Source organism: Salvia miltiorrhiza, chromosome 1 (assembly GCF_028751815.1).
Source record: "Salvia miltiorrhiza cultivar Shanhuang (shh) chromosome 1, IMPLAD_Smil_shh, whole genome shotgun sequence".
Classification (NCBI taxonomy): Eukaryota; Viridiplantae; Streptophyta; class Magnoliopsida; order Lamiales; family Lamiaceae; genus Salvia; species Salvia miltiorrhiza.
In genome coordinates, this window is record NC_080387.1 from 46,941,093 (window position 1) to 46,962,142 (window position 21,050).

General features: G+C 39.0%; 2 protein-coding genes and 3 non-coding genes across 5 annotated transcripts; 1 reads left to right on the forward strand and 4 right to left on the reverse strand.

Moving 5' to 3' along the window:
* On the reverse strand, positions 1-72 carry LOC131007413 (small nucleolar RNA snoR60). Its single transcript, XR_009096115.1, has one exon. It is a non-coding gene; the product is annotated as a small nucleolar RNA snoR60 (small nucleolar RNA).
* An 8,681-nt stretch (positions 73-8,753) lies between these two features.
* LOC131007468 (small nucleolar RNA R30/Z108) lies at positions 8,754-8,853 on the reverse strand. Its single transcript, XR_009096167.1, has one exon. It is a non-coding gene; the product is annotated as a small nucleolar RNA R30/Z108 (small nucleolar RNA).
* A 104-nt stretch (positions 8,854-8,957) lies between these two features.
* LOC131007416 (small nucleolar RNA Z107/R87) lies at positions 8,958-9,062 on the reverse strand. Its single transcript, XR_009096118.1, has one exon. It is a non-coding gene; the product is annotated as a small nucleolar RNA Z107/R87 (small nucleolar RNA).
* Positions 9,063-13,245: 4,183 nt separating this feature from the next.
* Positions 13,246-16,668, forward strand: LOC130987464 (12-oxophytodienoate reductase 3). Its single transcript, XM_057910997.1, has 5 exons — positions 13,246-13,619; positions 13,762-13,902; positions 14,065-14,195; positions 14,907-15,089; positions 15,850-16,668. Exons 1-5 carry the CDS (start codon positions 13,555-13,557, stop codon positions 16,509-16,511), a joined length of 1,182 nt encoding a protein of 393 aa, XP_057766980.1. The 5' UTR covers positions 13,246-13,554; the 3' UTR covers positions 16,512-16,668.
* Positions 16,669-17,022: 354 nt separating this feature from the next.
* Positions 17,023-19,135, reverse strand: LOC130987455 (pentatricopeptide repeat-containing protein At4g25270, chloroplastic). The gene has a single exon (XM_057910990.1). The coding sequence runs from the start codon at positions 18,878-18,880 to the stop codon at positions 17,324-17,326; it is 1,557 nt and encodes a 518-aa protein (XP_057766973.1). The 5' UTR covers positions 18,881-19,135; the 3' UTR covers positions 17,023-17,323.
* Between the last annotated feature and the right edge of the window lie 1,915 nt (positions 19,136-21,050).

Consider the following 21,050-nt stretch of genomic DNA (forward strand, 5'->3'; position numbering starts at 1 on the left):
AACATCAGAAACTCGGTTTTTGCATCACCCACAATGTCTTGAAGGGGAATCCGAGTAGTTCATCCTCTGTTCCTAATCAATTCAAGGGAAAAAACAAACATAATTCAGGATAAGAGGTAAATGGTTTGATTTTCAGTATCTCCATCAACAAAAATTGTAACCTTGTTTTAAATGTTTCAAATTACCTTTTTATTAGCAACGTCACATACAATTTGTTTAGATAAAAATATTTTCTATTTTCTTGTATTTATGTACCCTTTCATCTTTCGATTTATAATTTGCTTTTTGTGCATTTCCGATACGGCGATACCATATTTTCTTGTCTATACATTCCGATCATTGATTCTTCAAATTATTTTCATTTCTTATTATCCTTTTGCGTCTATATCTTTATAATTTCATTTCTATAATATAGGAAATTCACATTTTAAATTTGTAAATAAGACAACATTAAAATAAAGGGCAAATGGTTTTTAATACCCACTTTTATAATACATCTATCAAATCTACCCACCTATATAAAACATCTATGAAAAATACCCACTTCATAGTGAAATACCATTTCTACCCTTATAATTAATTTCTCTTTATCTCCCATCTTTTGCCTAATTAAGCTTGACTAGTATATCGGCTGGAAACTTTCCTCGTGCCCAATAGGTTACTTCGGTAAACTGGGTCTGGACTGTGAGACAACGCCACGTACTGTTAAGCAAAAATGATTAAAATTGGTAATTGTTCAAATTGATCCCGCGCTTCTCAAAATGGTATCAGAGCGGGTTTTTATAGAGGAATTATATAATTTTTAATTTATTTTTATGATTAACCCATGTGGGAGGAGACTCCATTAGAAATTATGGATCCGGACGAATGTCCGAGATGTATTGTGTACAGGAAATCTCTTCAAGATTTGGAGAGAGAAACGACTCGTCTTATAGACGATCTCAACTGGAATAATCGAGCCCTCGTGACGAATATTCGGCGAGGAGAAGATGCAGAAATTATTCGTGATATCATCACGGGTATCCAATCATACCATGAGACTCTCATGGGAATCGTCGGGATAAGAACGGCGATTGAACGAACCAGAGACGAGGCCCATCAGTCCCACGATTGATGGAACCAAAAGACAAGGCGGGAGTAGCTTTTCCAGGCTACCAAAAGATCGAGCCAAGTTCTTCCGACAACGTCAACTTGCGGGAGATCCAAAAGACGGTGGAATATTATGGCGTCAAGCTATACGATCTACCGATGGAGCTGAGCAGAATATCACTCAAACAAGAGGAAATACTAACCCTCTTGCGTGATATCCAAAAGAAAATGGAGGAGATCGAAAGGCGAAAACCATGTTCCGGAAGAATTCGGAAGCAATGGTCCAACGACCCGACGAATCCCCCTATATTTGATGCAGCACCCAAGGAGTTGCAGCCAAAGGATATAATCCGAATCATGAAAGGCAAATATCATGAATAGCCTTGACAGAATCGGATTAGAAGATCTACAGGAGTTAGCAGAATCTTTTGCTAACCTCAATATGGTTGATCTAAAGATGAACCAAGGAGATGAGGTGCCCAAAAACGAGCCTCAAGAAGAAAGTTCGTCAAAAAGGGGTGGAGCTTCAGACGATGCAAGCCACTACCAACGAACCAAAAGACGCAGGCCACAGATGCGGGATACTCCTGTAGGGAAGGCCACACTTGAACCAATCCATCCATATGGATTGATTCTCAACCTCGACGAAGCCAGTTTCAAAGATTGGGAGGATCTCATCGATGAGTGGGCTTCAGCTTTGAATATCGTAGTCACCACAATTGAATACGATAAAAAGGAGTTTGCCAAAATCTTCGAAGCCAGTTTGGCAGGAATGGCAAAACAATACTGGGAGAAAATCAACATCTCAGTAAGGGAAGAACTGTTTACTAGCACAAAACCTTATGACATCATTAAGGAGGCTACTAAACAAATAAAGATCCATTTCTTGGGCATGGGTTTTTTCGAAGGATCCGCAGAGGAGAAACGCAAGAAATATCATCAGGCATTATACAATCTAAGATTAGTGGTGCTAGAGCCAAAAGCTCTTGATGAATTTCTACGTCTTTATACCCTATATGTTCATATGGGGGTAGTTGATGATACAACCGCCAAGGACCTCTTTTTTACAAAATTTCCGAGTCCATGGAGGGAGATGCTCATCAACGAATACGTGTCACCAGGAGAATATCCTCTTGATAGTGCCTCAAGAAGGATGTCTTACGTCCACAAGAAGTTGTCTGAATGGTGCCAGAAGGCGGCGGACTTAAGGAATCTCAAGAAATTGAGAAGACTCAACAAGAAATCCCCATTGATGTGCGACAACATTGATCTTCCAACAGAGATTGGTGCCGAGTTGCTGTATCAAAGGAGGAGCCGAAAGAAACATAGGTATCAACCCTATGAAAAGAAGTCCCGAAGGAGTTCTTGGAAGCCAAGAACTATGTGGACCAGACAGAAGGCACGCTCCTACAAGTCAGGCCAACGGAGCGGACCATCCAGAAACCGATTCTCAAATCAAAAGAGAATCCCGGCGAGAAAAACTTTCAGGCGCACTCAAGCCAAAGCAAATGAAAGTTTTAAGGATTGCAACTGCTGGTCGTGCGGTGCACAGGGGCATATTTCAACCAATTGCCCAGACAACGAGAAAAGGCAGATAAGGAGATTCGAATCCACACCGGATATCGAAGACGCAATCTACCAACAGAAATTGATACCCGTGTATCAATTTGAAGATATATCCTCTGATGAGAGTATATATGAGCAAGAAGAAGTCTTTAGTTCTGAAAATTCGGGACTGTCCGATGGATCAACCGGAGACGAGTCAGACTAAAGAGGAACACGAGGTCCACCACACCCAGAAGGAGGATCAGAATGGATTTACTAGCCATTTTTTGATTCCACAGGAAGAAGTGGTGAAGAAGCTCGTAAGAAAACTCAACCGGGAAACTGGAGAGGTACAAACATACCAAGGGTTTTCCAATGGAAGATTGAATCGAGTTTTTAATAGCTTGATACCATCAAAGAGGAAGCATCATGTCTATTTTGGTGTCACAAACCGAGAAATGGCGCTTCCAATGGAGATTACAAGTAATCAGGTGGAAATCCAGCTGGTTCCTGCTGAAGATATTAGGCAGGATCTTAAGAAAATGAAGCCAGAAGTCGCAAGTACGATGAAATGGATTCATATTGGAGCAATTCAGTTGGTGATCAAATCATCCCTATCCCCAGGGACAGACCAACCAATTGATGTTGCACTTTGCGACAAAAGAATCAGAGATACTAGAGCATCAGTTCTGGGAGCCTTTTCAGGCAATCTCTATGCCAAGACGATTATAACCGAGTTCTATCCACAGATCGCTTATAATCTACAGGATTCATCCTTCAGCAGAGCCCTGACCCTCTATCAGGATTACAAAAAGAAGGAGCTGTTGACAGATGGGAATAGGCCATATTCACTGACTTATCAAGTCTCGTATGCCCTATCAAATTCTCATCACACGGAATTATTTCTGGGAAAAGAATTTATTGAGATTCCAGAAATATTCAAGGAGGTAGCCAAGGCAGTCAAACCAAATCGAGTGGAGATTCCTCAGATCGGAGAAATCGACATCGATATTGGAGACAAGACGGTGCTAAGCCATACTCAAAGTCTCAGACTGGGAGCACCGAGGCTATCATTCCAGGGAAATAGACTGACTTCAGGGTCTATTACAAGAAGTTTCTCTCAATCATTTGAGAGAATGGCGATCCAGGAAACACCAGCTCCAGACATGAGGGTTAAACTCAAATGTCCCGAAGGATGGAGACAAGTTTCCACAAAATTTGATACAACAAGCAGGGAAAATCAGTTTCCTTGTAGTTCGTTGTATTATTTGGCAAATCCAGGTGACAACCGATACATCGGAACTCTGGAGGTTGGAGGTTTTGAAATCCAGACCGAAGGCCAAGCCGGACAAGAGGCAGATGTCCTGATCTTAGGACGAGATTTCCTTGACAAATATAAACCATGGTCATGGAAATCAGGAAGAATGGAGATCACAATCGGGCGTCAAAGGTTGATGATCTAATGACAAGTCCATTCTCAATATACATCTCTGTTGGGATGTTATACGAGAAATTCAAAGCAGAATATTTTGCTGCTTATGTGGATTCGGGAGCAGGAATCTGTACAGCAAAACGAGGAGTCTTTCCAGCAGAAGTGGAAGAAGATCTACCTCGAATTGCAGGAAGGGATTTCTCCAAAAAGATTTTGCTTCTATCAAAGGGAGTAAAGCAAACGGAAATATTAATCGGCGGAGCAGGACAGACACCTTGGTACAAGGTCAAGACTCCACCAATTTATTTCCATGATACCGGAGCAGATATATTATTCGGCAATAATTTTCTGCAAAGCTTCAAGAGGTACATACAGGACAATGAAGCCAGGAGGCTAGTGTTCACAACCAATTGTGATCACAAAATCATTGTGCAAAGGCTCAATGGAGCTTTTCATCGTTCAATGCCAATCAAATTCCGCAGCAAGCGTGGTGATGATGGCAGACTCCGGCGACCCCAAATGAAGGATCAACGGAGATTCGGAGAAGTTTTGCTCAAATGCAGAACTGAGGGATTCCCAAATCTCTCCGAAGAGGAAATTCAAATCCTCAAAGTCTCCCTGATATCACACCAAGATATCAAGGAAGAAGAACAGGTGTCCATTGCCGACGTCAAAAGGAGAATCCAGAAGTGTTACCACGAGGATCCTTTGGCATGGTGGGACAAGAACCAGCTCAGAGCAACCTTGAAAGTTAAAACTGGAAAGGAGCATGAGTTCGTTAGGTTCAGACCTATCCTGATGAACACTCAAGATCAACAGGATATGAGGAGCATAATCAAGGAACACCTTGATTTGAAGCTGATCGAACCAGGGAAGTCGCCTTATAGCAGTCCTGGATTTCTGGTAAGAAATCATGGGGAGATCAAGCGAGGAAAACCAAGATTGGTTATTAATTACAAATGAATTAATGACATTCTTGAGTTTGACGGATACTTCATCCCAAGCAGAGAACACCTCATTAACTGTATCCGAAGTGCAAAGGTATTCTCAAAGTTCGATTGCAAGTCAGGTTTTTACCAGATTCGCATGGAGGAAAGGAGCAAGAAGTTCACAGCCTTCTCAACTCCACAGGGACATTATGTCTGGAATGTCATGCCAATGGGGTTAGCCAACGCGCCTCAGATATTCCAAAGGAAGATGGATAATCTCTTCAAAGATTATTCTTCGTTTATGTTTGTTTATATTGATGACATCCTTATTGCATCAAAAAACATTCATGAACATGTCAGGCATCTGGAGATCTTTGCGGATGTTTGTCAACAAGAAGGACTAGTGCTGTCAGAAAAGAAGGCAGTCATAGCCACCCAGAAGATGGAGTTTCTGGGGATCGAGATCGATGAATCTGGGATAATTCTACAAGATCATATTGTGGAAAAAATCCAGGGATTTCCAGAAGATCTCAAAGAAAAGAAGCAGCTCCAAAGCTTTCTCGGAGTTGTTAACTTTGCAGGAACGTTTATCAAAAATCTTGCAGAGCACCGGAAAGTCTTCAGTCCATTACTGAAGAAAGATGTTCCATTCATATGGAGAGAAGAACATCGGGAGGGTATGAAGAAGTTAAAAGAGATTTGTAAAAATCTCCCGAAACTTTCAATACCACAAGACGAGGATGACTTGATCCTCTACACCGACGCAAGTGATTTCTGGTGGGCAGCAGTGCTTACAAAGATCACTCCTTATGGAGAAGAACCTTGCAGATACTGTAGCGGTCTTTTCTCCGACGACGAAGCTGTGCGATGGCACATCAACGAGAAGGAATTCTTTGCAGTGCGAAAGGCGTTTAAAAAATGGCCGCTTTTCTTACTTGCTAAGAAATTTGTTTTGAAAGTAGATAACACTAACGTTAAAGCTTTCTTAACAAAAAAGATTGAATCTAAGCCTGAAAAATCTAGATTGCTTAGATGGCAAGCCGAATGTCAATATTATGATTATGATATTGTCGTTTTGAAATCTGATCAGAATGTTCTTGCAGATTTCCTTACAAGGGATGGAGCTCCCTGAAGCGGAGGCCATCGAGGCAATACAGGGGCAGCTCTTTGAAAGTCTAGAGCTGCTACAACAAGAGTGGCACAGATGTGTGCTGCATACTAAACAAGCAGGAAAGATACAAGCGGCTGACGAAGCCAAAGTATCTAGCCAAATCGATGTCTGTTTCATGAAGATGTTCAATCTTCAGGAAGCAACTGAAAAGCCGCTCTTGCGCGCAGTCCGTGAAAATCGGGCTAAAGCAATGCTTTCCGTACAGGGCGGATTACCTGTAGCAGGGGATTCAAGTACCCCTAGCCCAAGTCCTGAGAGAATGGCTTCACAGCCGGACGCTCGAGGAAAAGATGTTGTTAAGGGGTCACTCCCTGAATCAACATGTCAACCCTCCACCTCTGGGGTAAAAGAGGGAGAGATCAGCCTTAGGCCCATGACAGGCCAAGTTAAGGTTGATACTAATCTTATTATTTCTTCTCCTTCTTGGCAGAATTATCAAGACAGGTGGGAGAAACTTCTTACGAGAAGGGGCATTAATCCGGGAAATTGCCGGGTTGATGTTGCAGGAAAATATCCAAGGGTTTGGTTCACGCCAGGAGCCAATCCAAACGATGTTAAAGAATGGTATGAATTTGGGGCATTAGCTTCAGTTTATACCACTTCCCCGGCATTCACCGAAATCAAGGGTCTACCCAAATGGATCCAGAAAACGGTGTTCGACACATGGGAGAACAACGAGTCCCTAAAAAGGGGAGATGTTCTGGAATTGTACTTCTTCAGTGCAGCTCCAGAGCCAGTGGGCAAAGGAGTCTACGAAGCCTTCCATTTCATCAAGCTTCGGAGACCAGATACAGGAGCCTTGAACCGGATCAAAGTTCCTGAGTTTAATGCCGCAATCGTCTCAACATTCACGGAGGATCAAATCTCCACGAGGCGAGCATGGGGGCTATGGGTCTGTCTCACAGAGATGGACAAAATGAAGTCCAGATTTAAGTTCTTTCAGAGCTCAGATCTGGGAACGTTCCTAGTCAACACAATGACAGGAACCACAACTCAGTTTGCCGAACAATCTTTCGAGAACAAGAGGCAAACTATCTGGGGAAACAAGATAGCGGGGAGCAAGGAGACTCGCCGCAAATTCTGCAATATGGCTCATGTAAGCCATTGGATCGAAAGAGTCTGCGACCAATGTTCGTTGCAGAAAGAACCTGAATTCGGCAAAGGTTTCCTCCCGAAACCTGACAGAAGGAGGTTCCGGTCTGATGAGCACGACGAAAGTCAGACTCCAAAGGGAAGAACTCCTCGGGCACCAAAAAAGTAAGGTGGCCGACAAAGCAATGTGAATCATGTGATTCACAGCGAGGATCGCACCCACAAAAGAAACGACAAAAGTGGGTGGATGAACAGGAGGACCACTCACCAAAAGCTCCAGGACAAAAGTGGGTGGAGAGAAAAGCAGCCGGCCCCTACCAGCATTATCACAAGACGATAAGGCAAGGGTCCAGCATCATGTGATGCCACTAACCAGTGTCGGCAATCAAGGCCGACAGAAGAAGGTGAATGTCATACTCAAGCAAGCTGGCCACGAAGATGGAATCCGAGGCCACCAACCGAGCAATAATAGAGGGACTCAAACCTCTATATAAACACAAGTGCTGGGGAGAAGAAAATCATCGAAAAATTTCCACAACTTTCTCACACTACACACACTCTCTCTTCAGAACCTATCTTTGTAATTTTAAATTCTTGTTTTTAAGTTTTCGTTTTTAGTTTTAGTTTCTTTTATTTTATGTACACAAGGATTAGCTACTATGAGTAGCTAAAACAAGTTAGTCTCCTCCATTGGGGAGTTTTTATGAAATAATATTAATTATTATATAATTCCTCTATAAACACTTAGTTTTTGTCCAACTATTCCGGTTTAGTAAAAATATTTTCTTTTCATTTTTCAACAAAAATATTTGGAGTCGACACACAGTGAAGGAGGGAAACTGATTCCTGAAGGTGACCATTCGGCGAAAGCCGGAACACAGTGAAGGGAGAAGGTTGCAACCATCACTTGCGAGTGTGTGGTTGGACGAAGGCCGAGGAGGCAAGAAGTCCGTAAAACGCGATTTTAGCTCCGGAAGGTGACCCGTCGACAAAAGGTATACTGTTGATTTATGATTTGAATTATTTAGAAGTTGTACGGAAGCATGTTGGGCCTGATTATGTCTTAATTGAATTATGATAATTTGAACATAAAATGGTTTAATGATGGATTTGTTGAGGATTTGTTGAGGGGTAGTTTTGGCATGAATGATGAGTTGGATATGGTTGATAGGGGTTTTGTGAAAGTGGGTATTTTTGATAGATAAGTTATGAAGGTGGGTATTTTAAATTTTGACCCATAAATAAATGTCCAATGATTAAACTCAAAAAGTGGGAGAAAGCTTTATTGTTCTAAACAGTAATAACGCAAAACAATGATTCAGTAGCAAATTTTCTGCATCACTAGAGATGATGAGATCTTCTCTATTTCAGTCCAAGTGTTGGAAATTTCAATATTGCTTCATCCTCATCAAAGCAATGTGAATTTAACAAAATTAAAGAAAATGATTTTAAAATTGAAAAAAGAAATACGATCTCAAATCGGAAATGGATTCGTTCACTCAGCGGTGGCAATTAAGTAATTGGTTCGATTCTGCCGGCAAGCATCCTCAACAAATTTCAGAAGAGGGAGCTTTTCTATCCTCACAGTAAACAAATCCTCCAAAATAACATAAAAATCAAAATAATAAAAATTGTACAGAAATTAATATAAACTTGAGAACTATAAAGACGAGAAAAAATGGAAAGTGAAATGGATTTTAATCGCTCAGTTCAGCGGGATTATCGACATGCAAGTAACATCTCTGTAGAGAGAAACCTGCAATCCGGTCTGTTGAGCTTGAATTTCCAAGTCGTCACAGCGATTTTACAATTTTACGGATAACTCAATCAAAATTAAATAAATATACAATCAAATAAAAGAAAGAAATAATGAAAACGATGAGAAACGTAAGAAGGATTTAAACGACGAGAGCAGAAGTACTAAATCGAGAAGGCTACGGTGGTTATTGAATTGCAGCCATATATATATAGAGGGGAGAGATCTAGGGTTTTGTTTATCGTTGTTGGGCTTGGGCCCCCAATAATCAAATTATTAGGGCTCAAGGATTCTAGGTCTGTCGTCCATCTCCAACCTAAAAAATAAAATTATTTTAATTGTGAGTAATATTTCGATTAAGTTGAGGCACCAAAAATGTATAATAGTAACAGTTTATAGTTCTTCAAAAAAAGGCACGATAGTAATTAAGCTCAATTGAGAATTGAGATTATTAAGGGTATGACTTCAATATCGTATTAATCTGGCAAATAGTAAATGTTATTTATAGTAGATGTTATGAGTTATTTTGGTTCGGCCTAAATTCAAATGCTTATTTTAAATTGGGTTAATAGCCGAAAATACACGAACTTTCACGAAATTTGCAAATTGCACATGAGCTTCAAAAATAGCCTCAGAACACATGACCTTTTAATTTTGTTGCAATTTGCACACGCTTTGGCCACCACCTTGATCGGTGTTGACGTGGCACCAGAATTTTCAGACGTGGACTCACCGGCATTCAAAACGACGTCGTTTCGAGTGAGTATAAATTTAAAAAAAAAAAAAACAAACTAAAAGGGTAAAAATCCCAAGACCTCTTCCCGTCGTCTGCACCTTCTTCCTTCGATTTCCTCAAACGACGCTCCGACGACTAGCGCGGCAAGGAAATCGGAGGCTCAAACGACGTTTCGATGGACTGGAGGCGGCGCAAATCTATAAATTTGCAAGGCCGCTGCAAATCTGTGGGTCGGAGAAGGTCGTCGGGGGTTTGGTATTGGCGGTGGAGAGACTCGCGAGGGCCGCGATTTGAGACTCAGAAATGGAGTTTCTAAGCCCTCCCTGAAATACAAGAAGATGGAGAAAGCTAAGATGTTGTGGCAAGTGTAGGACTCGACATCAGGTATGGAGGCGGCGTCTTGGACGACGGACGACATCAGCGATGTCGTCGATGACAACTACGCGGTCTACGATGGACGAGAGAGAGCGAAGGAGGAGGCGGCGTCCTTCGCCGGGAAAGAAGGAAGAGGGCCGCCGGGGAAGAAGGAGGAGGCGGCGGCGGCGGCGTTGATTAAAATCAGACTTTGTTTAAAATGGAACACAAACATCGAAACGACGTTGTTTTGAACATGTGGCTTGCCACCGTGTAAAAAATGCCACTCGTAATGCCACGTAATCGCCGGTCAAACATAAGAGTGGTCGAAACTTCCGCCATGTGCAAATTGCAATAAAATTAAAAGGTCATGTATTTTGAGGCTATTTTTGAAGTTCATGTGCAATTTGCAAATTTCGTGAAAGTTCATGTATTTTTCGGCTATTAACCCTTTTAAATTATGTTCGGAATATTTTTAAAATAAAATACAGCAACGTGCTTTGTGCTTGTGATGACTTTAATCCCCTCATTTAAGGTGACAACAAGTCAACAACGCACACAGACAAAAAGATCAATTTTATTCATAACCTTATAGTCTTTTATTTAAAATAATAATTATGATTATGAATGTATTATTTTACCTTATAACTCGTACCTCCAAATCAAATAGCTAATTATAATCTTCCAACGACAACGTCACAGGGGTGGTTCTGGGGGAGTGCGAGGTGGTCGATCGCACAGGGCCCCGAAAAAATAGGGGCCCCAAAAATATAGATCTATATATATATTATGTATATATTAAATAAAACCTATAGAATCATTAAATTTTGTAAGGTAGCGCAGTGGGGAAGGCCGAAGGGCCATTTTTTGGACTTTGTTTATCTGTGATCGAATCCTACTTGTAGCAATTTTTTGCGATTTTTTTTTCAGCTTCTTTTTTCCTTTAGCGATTTTTCATTTCTTATTATTTTTGCAATTTATTTGTCATGGCAGCACGAGGCACGCTATTATTTTCTAATTTTTTTTCAGCTTCTTTTTTCTTTTAGCAATTTTTCATTTTTTCTAAAGATTAAAAGCAAGATATTTTCTTTAAAAAATTTAAGTAGATCAACACTTTGTAAGTGAATGACATATTTTTTTATTTATTAAGTAAATTCTTGGGACAGAGGGAGTATTGTTTATTCAAATATTTTTCTTTCATCTTATCTTTTCTTTCAGTAATTTTTCAATTCTAGAGATTATCAAGGTAATTTCTTTAAAACTTGTTAGTAGAGCAAATTTCTTTAAAAGTGTGAATGACATAGTTTTTTATATATTTGCTAAGTAATTTGATAAAAAAATATATTGTTTAATCAAATATTTTTATAATACATTTATTTTTAATTATGAATAGAGGGTCCAAATTTCAGAATTCGCACAGGGCCTATGTTTCCCCGGCCCCGCCCTGACAACGACATTGATTAGTTGACGTTAATCCTTCTCCTGCTGCCGGCGAAATCTCTAACCAAACACTACAAAATTTGCATGTATCTGTTTTCTGTTTTCTGTTTTCTAAGTCTTAGCTACTATTCCTTTTTTGACCCGATTGGATCATAATTATGCATTTGAAATAGTACTACGAACTACTTCCATAAGATTTATGAGTTAGAGAGCCACACTTGGAAGCTGAATGTGGAACTATTTGTCCATCATAGGATAGGATGCATAAGGAGAGTACACTGGTATGTGTTGGTCAAGTTGTAGGAGGTTAATGTCTAAGGTCAAAGGTTTTGGGTTCGAGTCCCCTATGATGTGGTTTTTAAATTTCTTTATTTAATACTGTTAATTTATCAAAAAAAATGAGAGTATATTGAAGCTTTAATGTCTATGATAAAAAATTTTGGGTTTGAGTTCACTGTGATGACTGATGACGAATGTGACGAAAACTTCTTTTCCTCCACCTCCATATGCAAGACCAAAAATAGATATTTAAGCGTGTGCGTTGGCCAAGCGGTAGAATGACTAATACTTAGCCAAAGGTCTTGAGTTTGAATCTATAGTGGTGTGACCTTTAAATTTTTTCATTTAATACTGTTAATCTATAAAAAGATATATAATTTGAAAGTTTTGGATTATAGAATAAAATAATAAATTTATATTATTTGTTATTGTTATTGTTATTGTTATTGTTATTGTTTTAAACAAGGGACTATAGTGAATTGAATAAGAATTATGAGTAAAAATTATCCGGACACAAATCTACGATAAACGAATTTTGGAACCAATATTTCAGCTTTAGCCCATTAATTTTTGAAGACTTGGGCCTATGGGTTTTGCAGACTAGAACTAATTTTGGATCATTTCTTAATCCCGGCCATTTAGAAAATCTCTGGTTTAAATCACGCTACAAGAGCCTTGTAGGCCTATCATATATAGATAAAATTATTTTTCAAGTAAGAAGATGAAAAATTGAACACAATCCAAATCATTATCGATTTAATTTGAATCTTAAAATTACGTCCACGTTTATATAATACTAGCATTTGCATCCCATGCAATGCACGGAAAAATATTTTTTATTTTTCTATTTATATAAAATTAATGCTAATTTAATTATTATACTTATAAGTATAATAAAAATTAATTTTAATTGAATATATTTGAATTGGATATTGAAAATATAAAAGAATTTCAATTATAAAATTTGATCTTAATTATGAAAAACAAAAAAAAAATAAGTTAAAAAAATTAAAAATAAAACACTAATTAAAAAAAATTAAAAATATATTTATTCAAAAAGGATGAGAGAGGAGAGAGAAATTTATAAAACTTTAATATTTAAACAAATTTAATTTTTACATTTTAAATCAAATATTTTCATAAAATATATCATATTAAAGCTCTTATCGTGATCTTTAATTTGATATGCATATTAAATACTATTTTATAATTAATCGAATTTCACAATTTTGGAAAGAAATGTAACAATAAATAAAAAGTTAAAGAAAATAAAAATAAGAAAAAAAATATATAGGTTAAACATAAATCTTCAATTTTATTATAACTATAAAATTGCCATTCAATTTTAAAATTAATTTAAAATTGATTTCAAATTGAAAATTCCATTTTTAATATAAGTATAGATAGCCTTTAAATCAGCTTGGAGCAATAATTTGCATCCAGATGGATGACGAACTGTTGACCACAGACAAATGGAATCGCCCACCAATTACTTTACTAGTTTGCATATGAAAATCGTGCGCAATACCAATGCTAAATTCAAAATGCAGTAATTTATTTGGCCTACTCCACCCCACTAGTATTCATTATTCATTATCCTCCTCCGCCCCCGATCAAGATCACCGTCCTCCTCCTCCCCTAACTTCACCGTCCACGCGTACACCGCCCTCCTTTAAATAGTGATTGGCGATCACGTAGAAATTGCAGCAATCATCTCTCAGTAAAGCAGCCATGGCGGAAACGAAGCCGTCTCTCTTCTCCCCTTACAAGATGGGCCAGTACAATCTCTCACACAGGTCCCTTACTTTTCTCTACTTATTCTTTGTAATTTCTCATACTGCTCCCCAAAATTAAATCGGATCGAAGCGTGGCTGGTTGTGTAAATAGTTGGATGAAATCTGATGAGATTTATGATTTTGATCTGAATTGATGTTTTAGGGTGGTTTTGGCGCCGATGACTCGATGCAGAGCGCTGAACGCCATGCCTAATTCCGCCCTAGCTGAGTACTACGAGCAGAGAGCCACGGACGGCGGATTTCTGATCACGGAGGGCACCATGATCTCCCCCTATTCCGCAGGGTAATCTCGTCAATTCATCGAATTCAATTATTCGAATCAAAAGGAGCTGTGGGGGCCTACATACAACCCTCTGTTTTTTGATTGGTCTGATTGGTAATGTTAGTGGAGTAAATAATTGTTTCCATTTTCAATTTGATGGGTGGATATTGCGACTCACAACAGGTTCCCGCACGTGCCGGGCATCTTCAACAAGGAGCAAGTGGAGGCGTGGAAGCCGGTGGTGGAGAGGGTGCATGCTAAGGGCGCTGTTATCTTCTGTCAGCTCTGGCATGTCGGTCGAGCTTCGCATCCAGGTATGCTAACGGCTAACGGTAACGGTTATTATTATTATTATTATTATTATTATTATTATTATTATTATTCGGTTAGACTCTAACCGTTAGAGGTTGTTGGCAAATTTCGGTACGGATAATCGAATTTTCAGTTTCGGTTAACCCGTACTCGAATATCACTAATATTATAGAAGTGTTTATTTTTACAAAGTTTAGTTATATATCTATTCCATCCTTATTTTGAATTTTAAGGATAGTTGGTAATTTACTATATATTGATTTTAAATATTATAAGATATATTTTTATAATCTAATAGGATCGTTTGGTAATTTATGATAGGATTTATGCATTTTTACAACATATATATTGTTTAAATCCAATACTTTGAGGTGTGTCGGATGTACCATAATGCTAGTTTAGAAAAAGGGACTATTCCGGTAACGTCCCTTCCATTATGGGACTAATTTTGCAAATTTCCCCTCGAAAGCATGATTTCTCATTTTATCTTTGGCGTTTATCTGTGTTAGATTTATGTCATTGGAGAGTTTGGTAATTTTTTATAGCATATGCTTAAAGAAAATGCAAGTTCGGATCCCGAATCTTGTTGCCTTAGCATCAACAGCCATTTTTATTGGTGGAGTGTTGATGATGGTCGTAGCACTTAAGAAGCGTTTCTCTACGCATATATTGCTGTTTCAAAATCTAATGAGCTCTATATATGGTATTAACAGAACTTCAGCCTGGTGGTATTGAGCCAATCTCCTCAACGGACAAGCCGATATCCAAAAGGTGGAGAGTGCTACTTCCCAACGGGAAATACGAGATTTATCCCAAGCCCCGCAAATTGGAAACTCACGAATTGCCTGAGCTCGTACACCAATATCGCCAGTCGGCCATAAACGCCATTGAAGCAGGTCTGTCAAATTTATACATGCATGCACACATCATGAACTTGACTTTAGAATAATACATGATCAATTATGATTGCAAGAATGCATACCGAACTGAGTTTTTCAATTGCCTTGTTGCATGTCAAGCTTCACGACATGACCCTATTAAGGCTTATATATGACCATGCTTGATCAGTTTGCATTGTCTTATTGTGAGATGAAACTGTTGCATGCTTGTTAGATGATATTTTTGGAGTCATATATCTGAATTGCAGTTATAAGAAGTTGCAACATAAACATTCTGATTTGCGTAGGTGTTGTCTGATTGTTGCAGCTTTATCCCAAAAGTTATTTGAGATGTTTGGTTGATGGCATTGTGAGTTTGTTTGTTATAGTTCTTTCTTCTTGTTCAATTATTTTGGGCCAATAAACACTACTCGTCGCATACCATGTCAAGGATTTATAGAAGGCAGAAATAGAGCAAGAGATGAAAGAATTTTGTGAAGTCCTATTTATCTTGCAGTGAAGAGATTGATCTTTCTTTAAGTAGCTATATTTATTACTACTAATTATGATGGTCAATGTGCATGGAGTTCAGAAAAAACAAACAATACTTCGAATTTCGGTTATCCATCAAAGAGCAAGCAACAAAACATTATGAAATTTAGAAAAGTATGCCTTGACAGGAATGAGAGGATGATGAATGATTCTTGACAATCAATGTGTAATGTTTCTTGACTTGCTTAAAATTCCCACTGCATACTAACCTGCGCGGAGTGAACAGGATTTGATGGCATTGAGATCCACGGAGCTCACGGTTACCTCCTCGATCAATTTATGAAGGATGGGATCAACGAGCGGACAGATGAGTACGGTGGATCCCTCCAAAACCGCTGCAAATTCATTATACAGGTAGTTGAAGCTGTTGTTTTTGCTATTGGTGCTGATCGAGTAGGCGTCAGAATATCACCTGCAATCGACCATCTTGATGCAATGGACTCCAATCCACACAGCCTAGGACTAGCTGTGATTGAGAGACTCAACAAACTGCAGTTTGCCTGTGGTTCCAAACTCGCCTATCTACACATCACTCAGCCACGATACACAGCCTATGGGCAGACAGAGTCGGGCAGGCCTGGCAGCGAAGAGGAGGAGGCACAGCTGTTGAGAACTTGGCGAAATGCATATCAAGGAACATTCATTTGTAGTGGTGGGTTCACCAGGCAGCTAGGTATTGAAGCAGTGGCGGTGGGGGATGCTGACTTGGTGGCCTACGGCCGGCTCTTCATTTCAAACCCGGATTTGGTCGAGAGACTGAAGCTCAACGCACCTTTAAACAAGTATGTGAGGGCTACGTTCTATACTCACGATCCCGTTGTGGGATATACCGACTACCCCTTCCTGCAATCTAATGCTGAAAAACCTGCAACCATATCGCGGCTTTGAAATGTAATGTTATTACTGCTGGAGCTTCTGTATCAGTGTGAGTAGATGAGAAAATGTGTAATTTTATGTTGTAAACCCTAATAGCAGCTGGTGTTACTCTCTTCCATCATTGAGCACAATTTGTGTTTTTCCATATAATAGCACTTCTTCAAGATCACATCTATTGTGTTACAGACTTACAGGTGTGTGTATGTGTGCGCGCGCGCGTTTGTCATGTTAGTTCAGATTCATGACATGCAGGCACTGATCACGAACTACTTCAATTTACATGAATCAAAAGAGTAAGATGCATTTAAAGAAAAAGTACGACTTTGAAGCTGGAATAGCAGGTGGCCAAATTGGGAAGACGACAACATGCTAATCTGGACAATTTAATGTAAATTTTCTTGCCTGAAAATATATTAAAAATTATATAGAATTCTCTTTTACACTAGAATAATTCATTTGAATATGCCCCCTACCTTTCCATCAATCACTGTTTTAGTAAAACAAAGATGGAAGCAATTAAACATGCATCACAACACCGCTTCTACTATCAAAGCAACTAATCGATACACGTGCCATATTCTTGCAGCAGGCATGATTCTTGCCTCGAGTTTGAAAGCCTTCCTTTAACACAAAATTCAGAAGAAAAAAAAAACACGAAATATCTACAGATGTTCTGCACACGAGGTACCTTATTTTTCTGCTGCTCTATAGTTTGAACATGCCACCTTCAGATGAACTTGATCTTTGAAGTTGTGGAATCAAGTTTTCATGGAAGCACACTCTCGATCCATCACCAAATGAAACTTCACATACGAGCACATGATCTACAGTTCAAGGCCTCTTTCCATCATCACACCTCTTACTCTTTCTGCATCCTCAAAACATCCAGCTTTCTGATAAATCTTAATCAGGAGTTGGAAATTATGCTCACCATCCGGCTCCAACTCGAACAGATGGTTTGCAGCTCTCTCCCCGAGCTCAACGTTACCATGAAGGTAACAACCATAGAGCAACGCTCCCCACACAGTCGGCCCAGCCTCCATCTCCATTCTCTTCGCTATAAACTCATACGCTTCATCAAGCAAGCCCGTTCTTCCATAAAGATTCACCATACATGCATAATGCTCCATACTCGGACTCATCTCATACTTCTCCACCATCATCCGAAACAATCTCTCTCCATCCCTAACCATTCCTGAGTGAGCGCACGCGGACAATAAGGACACGAATGTGATGCCATCCGGCGAGGCATCACACTCCATCATCCGGTCAAAATACTCCAGGGCTACCGGATCCTTAGAGTGAGCTGAAATTATTGAATTCCACGAAACCACATCCCTATCCGGCATACACTCAAACAGCCATTTCGCCTTCTCCAAATCATTCTGGTTCGAGTAGAAAACCATCAATGAGTTGCACACGGATAAGTTCCACTCCATCCCTCTACGGACAACCCATCCATGAATTTCTCTTCCAATTTTCTCGAGCAGCACGCTTGTCATAACTGCGGACAGAGTGACACCGTCTGGCTCAGTTCCCTCAACTATCATCCGGCGTAGTAGAGAGAGTGCTTCCATTACCAAACCATGCCTAACATATCCAATAATCATTGAATTCCAAGAAACCAACTCCTTTCCCTTAATGCCATCAAAAACCTTCCTAGCTCTAACAATGTCACCACATTTAGCATACATATCGACAAGAGCATTCAAAACAAAGGTGTTGTTTCCAAAACCAGAGCGAATCACCCAGCGATGAACTTCTTCCCCAACCCGAATCATTCCAACTCCTCCGCACGCTTTCAAAGCCCTCGGAAAAGTGTACTCGTCGGGCCGAACTCCCTCCTCCACCATCTGAAAGAACAACGCTAATGCATCTTCATATAGGCCCATCTCAGCATACCCAGAAATAAGCGAGTTCCACTGGAAAGCCGAGGAGTTACGGTCAGGCATTTCGTCGAACATCTCGTGGGCTTTCTCCAGTTGCCCACTACACGCGTATAATCTTAAAAGCTTCGACGCGATCCCCACGTTCCTGCGCAATAGCTTCTCAGGGATAAGCTTGTGAACTCTAACACCGCAATCAACGGCTTCCAACTGGTAACAAGACTCCAAAAGGGATGCAAAAATCTGGGGATCGTTGAATTTCATGCCATTTTCAGCCGAGGATTCTAACTCGCTTATAACGTTTTCTAACGCCTGTTTCTTCGATTGGGGGTGGAGTTTTCGCTGGATCAAGAGTGGGGTTGGGTGTGATTTCCGGAAAGGGAGGCTTCTTGGTGTCTTGTTTCGGTAAGTGGGATCGTGTTTCTTGTCTTTCCTCTTCGCGGCGGAGCATGAAAAGGATGTAATCGAACATGGTGGATTCACACACAGATTCATGCTCTTTCTACGATGAAGAGACTGGGAGATTTTAATGTAAGAATAATATACAGGTTCATTGCTTACGTTTGCAACTGAAATTTTATGGTTAAGTCTGCGCGCAATGTTTGTGGACAGATAATATACCTGGTCAATTTGTGTTGTTTAGTGGAAAATTTTATAGCTATGATTTTCAATTTGAATAGATAAAAAAGAAGCAAATTAAAAGCAATTGAACTGAATTTGATTGATCACCAATTCACCATACTATTCAATCCTACAATTCTGTTGGAAACTGGCATTATGATTTATGAGACGTGACGGAGCCTGAATTTTAATCCAAGGGGTCCATTTTTTTTTAATAAAATTAATATTTAAATTAAAAATAAATAATACTCCTTACATGTGCATGTGAGGACACAAATTTTAAGAAAATATTGGGAGACGTATATAAAATGGATAAAGGAAAAAAGTGGATAAAGGTTTCTGTTAAATTGATATATTAGATAATAAATAAATTATTTGTGAGAGTTTTTTTTTTAATATTAGTGTGATATGGATAAAGTATAAAGTACATTCTAAAATAGGAAGATCATACTTATTGTGGACGGACGAAAATGACAAAAAAACCACATTTATCGTGGACGGAGGGAGTAATAATTAAAATAATTATAATGCATTTAAATTACATAATAAGTCATAAAAATAAAATAAATAATGTTTCATAAATTATATTATATCTCTCATATTTTTCATATTTTGGAACCTCTGTATAGTAACTTTATTAGTAACATTTACAAATAGTACATCATTTTTTATGTAAGGTACTAAACAATCATTTAAAAAATGTCTCACATGCGGGTCCCAACGTTCAACCCGGCCTTTATTTCATGTAACTTGTGAGTAATTTTATAGAAATAACGAGTCATGTACGGTTCGATAGCCCTTCAAAAAAAGAGAAAATAAAAAAGCATACATTCATCGCGATTGTGAAACCGATGGTGAACGACTTTATTGGGACTACTTCGCCCTTGATCCGGTATTTGGCGAATCATTTTTTCAGCAAAATTTTCGTATGTGCCTACACTTGTTCTTGCACATCGCGAATACGGTAGAGTCCAATCCTTACTTACAACATCATGAAGACGCTATTGGGAGAACAATCTTTACACTGATACAAAAATGTACGGTTGCAGTTCGGCAACTCGCGAATGGAGGTGTCGCAGATTAGTATGACGAGTATCTACGTATTGTATAATAATAATAATAATACCCTCAAATTAATTTTTTAATAATTAAAGTAACAAAATAAATCCTAAATAATATTCATCAGTATAGCCCTAAAATACTCAAATTTTTTTTGAAAAACTTTGGAAGAGGGAGGAAGAAATAAATCAATCACAATTCACAAGGAAGAACAATCATGCTCCAAAGAAACGATTAATTATTCTGGATCATAGTACCTAATTTCTTGTTTTTGCTGGAATTCAAATGCTTTTGTATTGATTCCTACAATTCTGGCACTTTGGTTTATCCAGTTAGAGTATATATCTATAGGATTATAACAGTTCGATTGAGTCCATGGATGACTATCTCTAAAATCAAAATTCTTAAAATACATGACCTGTAATTTTGTTGATCTATTTCTTACAAATATATATTATGTTGTAGAAAGTAATGACAGTTATGACGATATAAAGCAGAAATCTACAAGTTCAAGCAAACACGATTTTCTTTCCTACTCAAATTTTTAGTCTGAAATCAATCACAAAAAAAGAAAAAACTTAAAATATAAGAGTGTTGTGATTTCTTCCTTCTTCCATTCCTTCCAACATGTTCTTCTGTTTTGGGGGCTGTATTTCCACTACAAAAAAACGCGTAAATAGCGACGAAAACTACCGATGGCGGCGCCGCCGCCGGCAATTACCGACGGCACGGCGGCGGCAAAAAAGGCGACCCGCATTACCGGCGCATTACCGACGGCAAAACGGGCCGTCGCTAATCACCACCGCCGGTGACATCCGGCGATAGCACCACCGCCGTCCGGCCAAAATTACCGACGGCATTTTTCCGCCGCTAATTACCGACGGCAAATGCCGTCGGTATTTTTTTTTATTTTTTTTTTATTTTTTTTTTATTTTTTTTCATTTTTTTTTTCATTTATCATCTAATAAATTGATCAAAGATAAAA